Source organism: Cebus imitator, unplaced genomic scaffold (genome assembly GCF_001604975.1).
Source record: "Cebus imitator isolate Cc_AM_T3 unplaced genomic scaffold, Cebus_imitator-1.0 Scaffold427, whole genome shotgun sequence".
Classification (NCBI taxonomy): Eukaryota; Metazoa; Chordata; class Mammalia; order Primates; family Cebidae; genus Cebus; species Cebus imitator.
In genome coordinates, this window is record NW_016107742.1 from 1,204,073 (window position 1) to 1,211,160 (window position 7,088).

Genomic DNA, 7,088 nt, shown 5'->3' on the forward strand with positions numbered 1-7,088 from the left:
TAATCCCAGCAGGTGGATCATGAGGTCAGGAGTTTGAGACCAGCCTGGCCAACATGGTAAAACCCTGTCTCTACTGAAGATATAAAAATTAGCTGATGTGGTGGCGGGGGCCTGTAATCCCAGCTACTTGGGAGGCTGAGGCAGGAGAATTGCTTGAACCTGGTTGCCGTGAGCCGAGGTCGAGCCACTGCAATCTAGCCTGTGTGACAGAGCAAGATGTGGTCGTGAAAAACCAAAAAAAAAAAAAAAAAAAAAAAAAAAAAAGAAAAGAAAAACCAAAAAACAAACAAACAAAAAAAACCAAGCTAATAAGCTGTATCTATAGGGCTTTCCTTTGGTAGGTTCGGGGACTGTCTTCAGATTTAAAAAATACAGCATATATACACTCATTTCTGGCTGACAAAACTACATCTGTGTGTATGATGGCACTAAAATTACATATTTTTGTAAAAAGCAGTAATGTTGCCAGGCATGGTAGCTCACACCTGTAACCCTAGCACTTTGGGAGGCCGAGGTGGGCAGATCACCTGAAGTCAGGTGTTTAAGACCAGCCTGGCCAACATGGTGAAACCCTGTCTCTACAAAAATACAAAAATTAGTGGGGTTTAATGGTGGGTGTCTGTAATCCCAGCTACTTGGGAGGCTGAAGCAGGAGAATAGCTTGAACCCAGGAGGCAGAGGTTGCAGTGAGTGGAGATTGTGCCACTGCACTCCAGCCTGGGCGACAGAGTGAGATTCCGTCTCCAAAAAAAAAGCAATAATGCCTTAGATTAGGGAAATTGCAAGCTGAGTAAGTCTGAAAAGAACTGAAGATGATATTACAGAAACCTTTGAGGCCGGGGGTGGTGACTTATGCCTGTAATCCTAGCACTTTGGGAGGCAGAGGCGGCTGGATCACGAGGTCAGGAGTTCAAGACTAGCCTGGCCAACATGGTGAAAACCCGTCTCTACTGAAAATACAAAAATTAGCCAGGCATAGCGACGGGCACCTGTAATCCCAGCTACTCCGGAAGCTGAGGCAGAGAATTGCTTGAACCTGGCAGGCAGAGGTTGCAGTGAGCCTAGATTGTGCCCCTGCACTCCAGCCTTGGCGACAGAGTGAGACTCCAGCTCAGGAAATGATACCCTTAGCATTCATGTCCAAAGGGATCTGCCCCACCTGAGCTGAGGCTTCAGGTTCCCATCTAAGGGGGAAAAAAAAAAGAGAAAGGAAATCCTATCTTCTTTGCTTTGGGGATGGTGACAATGAGAGCAATTTAAAGAGTTGGAAAAAGCTGTGTCCAGCCCCTTGCAGTCTCTGGGCTGATGGCTTCCTTGTCAAACATGCTGGGCCTCCACTCTTTCCTAGGCATCAGTAGCACTGCTGAGGGGTCTCACTCAGGGTTAGCTTACTCCCTTGGTCAGGGGAAGGGACTTTTTTTTTTTTTACATGGAGTCTCACTTTGTTGCCCAGGTTGGAGTGCAGTGGTACGATCTCAACTCACTGCAATCCTGCCTTCCAGGTTCAAGTGATACTCCTGCCTCAGCCTCCCGAGTAGCTGGGATTACAGGTGTGCGCCACCACGCCCAGCTAATTTTTGTATTTTTGGTAGAAATGGGGTTTCGGTATGTTGGCCAGGCTGGTCTTGAACTCCTGAACTCGTGATCCACCTGCCTTGGCCTCCCAAAGTGCTAGGAGTATACTCGTGAGCTGCCGTTCCCAGGCGAGAAGGGACTTCTGGCAACACTATTACTGTCTCTTTTGGACAGAACCTTGTTCTTGATTTTGGGTAGCATTCCAAAGGAAGGAGAGGCTTCTTGTGTTAAGAGGTCCCTTCAGGATGTGGAGAGAGGTTGAGCAATGAGCTGGAGAGAGACCTGGGCTTTTTGGGAGAGGAAGGATAATGTGGGGTAAGAGCATTGTGTTTGCTGAAGACAGAGTTGAGGAAGGCTCTGTGGAAGAGGGCAGTGGAGCTGGGTTGGGATGGAGTCTAAGAGAAGAGGAATGATACTTCACCTTGGGAGAAGCAGCCAGCAGAAGGGCCTGAGGCAGGAGTAGTCAAGCCCAGATTGGGTGATCTGAGTGGATGGAGGTAAGGAGGAAACAAGGGCTGTTAAGATTTTAGGCCGGAGAACTTATCTGTAATTGTTGTTTTTGGTGATGCTCGTACATAAAATCTCACTTGTCATCTTTCTTTCCTCCTACCCCAAACCGGGGCTCACCAGGGATCCGGCGAGGGGACTGGTTTGTCTGCCTTGCTTCCCCAACCTAAAAACCTGACTGTGAAAGAGACTAACAGGTTGCTCCTGCCCCATGCCTTCTCCCGAAAACCCTCGGATGGCTCCCCTGATACTAAGCCCTCCAGACTGGCGTCTAAGACCAAGACTTCCTCTCTTGCCCCTGTTGTGGGCACCACAACCACCACTCCGTCACCCTCTGCTATCAAGGCTGCTGCCAAGAGTGCTGCCCTGCAGGTGACAAAGCAGATCACGCAGGAGGAAGATGACAGTGATGAGGAAGTAGCCCCTGAAAACTTTTTCTCCCTCCCTGAAAAGGCTGAGCCACCTGGAGTTGAGCCATACCCTTATCCCATCCCCACTGTCCCTGAAGAGCTGCCTCCAGGCACGGAACCAGAACCGGCTTTCCAGGACGATGCAGCCAATGCCCCCCTTGAATTCAAGATGGCAGCAGGCTCAAGTGGCGCCCCTTGGATGCCTAAGCCTGGGGACGACTACAGCTACAATCAGTTTTCCACATATGGCGATGCCAATGCCGCTGGTGCTTATTATCAGGTGGGTAGGAGGCATGGAGGGCAGGTGAGGGAATGTTGGAGCACGGTGGTCAGGGAGAGCTTTGAGCTAGTGATGCAGCCTCTGTGGTGTCACTTTGGCTAAATTAACCTTCCAGTGTCTTGATTTTTCTGTACTTATTAGGCCACAGAACATACCTTTATTCTGAACCATATTAATCTAAATTGCCCAAGTCTTGAAGTCTGACAGGGTGAACCACATAAATGACACCTTTATTCTGAAAACAATCTATTTATTTTTTATTGATCCATATTTGTACATATTTGTGATTGATACGTATATGTGTTCTTTTCTTCCTAACCTTTATTTTAGGTTCAGGAGGTACGTGTACAGGTTTGTTACGTGGGTAAATTGCATGTCACAGGGGTTTGGTGTACAGATTATTTTGTTACCCAGGTAATAAGCATAGTACCCGATAAATAGGTTTTTGGCTTTTTTTGAGATGGAGTCTCACTCTGTCTCCCAGGCTGGAGTACAGTAGCTTAATTTTGACTCAACTACAACCTCTGCCTCCCGGGTTCAAGTGATTCTCCTGCCTCAGCCTTCTGAGTAGCTGGGACTACAGGTGTGTACCACCACTACCAGGCCTAGCTAATTTTTGTATTTATATTTTATTTATTTATTTTTTTGAGATGGAGTCATGCTCTGTCGCCCAGGCTGGAGTGCAGTGGCACAACCTCGACTCACTACAGCCTCCGCCTCCCAGGTTGAAGCAATTCTCCTGCCTCAGCCTCCTGAATAGCTGGGACTACTGGTGTATTCCACCATGTCCACTAATTTAATTTTTTCGTTTTTAGTAGAGACGGGGTTTCACCATATTGGCCAGGCTGGTCTTGAACTTCTGGCCGTAAGTGATCTTCCTGATCCAGCCTCCCAAAGTGATGGGATTATAGTCTGAGCCACCATGCTTGGCTTTAATAGGTAGTTTTTGATCCTTACCCTCCACACTCAAGTAGGCCCTGGTGTCTGTTGTTCCCTTCCTTGTGTCCACGTGTACTCAATGTTTAGTTCCCATTTATAAGTGAAGATGTGGTATTTGGTTTTCTGTTTCTGCGTTAATTTGCTTAAAGGCTTCCAGCTCCATCCATGCTGCTGCAAAGGACATGATTTGTTCCATTTTTATGGCTGTGTAGTATTCCATGGTATATATGTACCACATTTTCTTTATCTAGTCCACTGTTGATGGGCACGTAGGTTGATTCTGTCTTTGCTGTTGCAAATAGTGCCGTGATGAACATGTGTGCATGGTCTTTACAGTAGAATAATTCATATTCTTTGGGGTATATATCCAGTAATGGGATTGCTGGGTTGAATGGTAGTTCTGTTTTAAGTTCTTTTTCTTTTTTTATTTTTATTTTTATGAACTTTCCAGGCAGGCGCAAGAACAACTGTTTTAAGTTCTTTGAGAAATTTCCAAACTACTCTGCGGTGGCTGAACTAATTTACATTCCCATCTGCATTGTATAGGTGTTCTTGTTTCTCCACAGCCTTGCCAGTGTCTGTTATTTTTTGACTTTTTTAACAATAGCTATTCTGACTGGTGTGAGATGATATCTCATTGCAGTTTTGATTTATATTTCCCTGATAATTAGTGGTGATGTTGAGCATTTAAAAATATAGCTATTGGCCATTTCTGTTACTACTTCTTCGTTTTTTTTTTTTTGAGACGCAGTCTTGCTCTGTTGCCCAGGCTGGAGTGTAGTGGCTTGATCTTGGCTCACTGCAACCTCTGCCTCCTGGGTTCAAGCAATTCTTCTGCCTCAGCCTTCCAAATAGCTGAGATTACAGGCACTCACCACTGTGCCAGGCTAATTTTTGTATTTTTAGTAGAGACAGGGTTTCACCATCTTGGCCAGGCTGGTCTCGAACTCCTGACCTTGTGATCAGGAGTTAATTGTTAAGTTTGAGTTTCTTGTATATTCTTCAATTTAATCCCTTGTCAGATAGATAGTCTATGAATATTTTCTCCCATTCTACATGTTGTCTCTTTATTCTGTGCAGAAGCTTTTTGGTTTAATATAGTGCCATTTGTCAAATTTTGGTTTTGTGGTGTTTTTGTTTTGTTTTTTTTTAGATGGAATCTTGCTCTGTCGCCCAGGCTGAAGTGCGGTTGATGTACTCAGCTCACTGCATCTCTGCCTGCCAGGTTCAAGAGATTCTCTTGCCTCAGCTTCCTGAGTAGCTGGGATTACAGGTGCCTGCCCCCATGCCCAGCTAATTTTTGTATTTTATTTATTTTTTTCTTTTTTCTTTTTTTTTAATAAGATGGGGTTTCATCATGATGGCCAGGCTGGTCTTGAACTCGTGACCTCAGGTGATCCACCCACCTCGGCCTCCCATGTATTTTAATTTTAATTTTAATTTTATTTTATTTTATTTATTTGTTTATTTTTTTCTTGAGACAGGGTCTCAACAGCCCTGTTGCCTAGCTGGAGTGCAGTGGTGTGATCTTGGCTCACTGCAACCTTCGTCTCCTGGGTTCAAGCGATTCTCCTGCCTCAGTCTCTGAGGAGCTGGGATTACAGGCATGTGCCACCACACCGAATTTTTCTGTGTTTTTGGTAGAGATGGGGTTTCACCGTGTTAGCCAGTCTGGACTCAAACTCCTGATCTCAAATGATCCACCCGCCTCGGCCTCCCAAAGTGCTGGGATTACAGGCATGAGCTACCGCACCTGTCCTGTTTTTATTTATTTATTTATTTTTGAGATGGATTCTCGCTCTGGAGTGTAGTGGCATGATCTTGGCTCACTGCAACCCCTGCCTCCCGGGTTCAAGCAATTCTTCTGCCTCAGTCTCCTGAGTAACTGAGATTACAGGCAACTGCCACCACGCCCAGCTAATTTTATATTTTTTAGTAGAGACTGGGTTTCACCATGTTGGTCAGGCTGGTCTGGAATTCCTGACCTCATGTGATCCACCCACCTCTGCCTCCCAAAGTGATGGGATTACAGGCGTGAGCCACCATGCCTGGCCGACTTTCGATTTTATTGCCTGTGCTTTTGAGGTCTTAGCTGTAAAATTTTTGCCTAGACCGATGTCCTGGAGCACATCCTCTATGTTAAAAACAAAATCTGATTGTGGGAGCCGGTGAGAGGTGTGAGGAGAAGGCGGAAGAGGACTGGTCTCTAATCTTGGAGTTACTGGATAGCATCCTCAAAAGTGGGTGATGAGGATAAGGGAGCTATGGGATAGACTTCTAGATAGCACTTAGTCTAAGAAGAGTTTCCAGGGGTGAGGAGTATTGAGAAAACAGGAAGGGAGAGATGTGGCTGAAGAGGAAAGAAGGGAATCTGGAGGGTTGAGTGCAAAGTAAGAATAAAGTGAATCCTGAGGGTGGTTTGAGGTTTGAATCACAAGCTGAGTTTGGGCAAGTTACTGAACTGCCTCACTCAGTCTCATTCTTCAGGTGTAAAATGGGATATCAGAGCGCAACTCAAAGGCTTGCTAAAAGAATCACATTAGCTGAGCATGGTGGTTCCTGGAAAATAGTGAATGTTTAGTAAGTGGTGATTGTAACTTTTTATTCACATTTTATTCACCTGTTTTTTGGAAGAGCCATTTAGATTTGTTCCAGATGGCCTCAGAGAGTGAAAGTATAGAATTCCAGGTTGTAAGTAGGTTTAAGAGGTAATTCCTAGCAGTCAGAGCTTCCCAAGATGTAGAGGGCTCCTAGGAGCAGGAGCTGGAGGACCTGGCACCAGTGGTGGAGTTGAACAGAGGCAGCTGGCTGACCCCATGGACTGGGCAGCTTCAGCAAGTTTTACTGCCGGCCTGGGATGGTTGGAAGACTTAAGTCCCTTCAACCACTGTGACTCTCTGAATGGTCAGTGTTATTATTTTCAATCTGGGCATGAGTAAGGAGGGAGGGCTTTGAGGAGAACCTGTTGTGACCAAATACTTTGAAAACAATTGTGTTTCCTAAATCTTTGCTGTTAAACCTTGTTGTTTCCTATAGGCTGAGCAGAGACCGTATATCTTCCCTTAAGGTTGTTGTTAGAAGGATGGAGGAGGATAGGCTGGGCGTGGTGGCTCATGCTTGTAATCCTTTGGGAGGCTGAGGTGGGTGGATCACCTGAGGTCAGGAGTTGGAGACCAGCCTGGCCAATATGATGAAACCCTGCCTCTACTAAAAATATAAAAATTAGCCAGATGTGGTGGCATGCACCTGTAATCTCAGCTACTTGGGGGAGGCTGAGACAGGAGAATCGCTTGCACCCGGGAGGTGGAGGTTGCGGTGAGCCGAGATGGTGCCATTGCACTCCAGCCTGGGCAACAAGAGTGAAATTCTGTCTCAAA

At 46.0% G+C, this 7,088-nt stretch overlaps 1 protein-coding gene across 1 annotated transcript in view; it reads left to right on the plus strand.

The window, feature by feature from the left end:
- The window catches only part of PRCC (proline rich mitotic checkpoint control factor), a 35,361-nt gene that overhangs the window by 16,760 nt on the left and 11,513 nt on the right, over positions 1-7,088 (plus strand). The window contains exon 3 of the mRNA XM_017510043.2: positions 2,206-2,772. Within this exon, the coding sequence (XP_017365532.1) occupies positions 2,206-2,772 (567 nt within the window). The remainder of the gene's footprint in view (positions 1-2,205; positions 2,773-7,088) is intronic.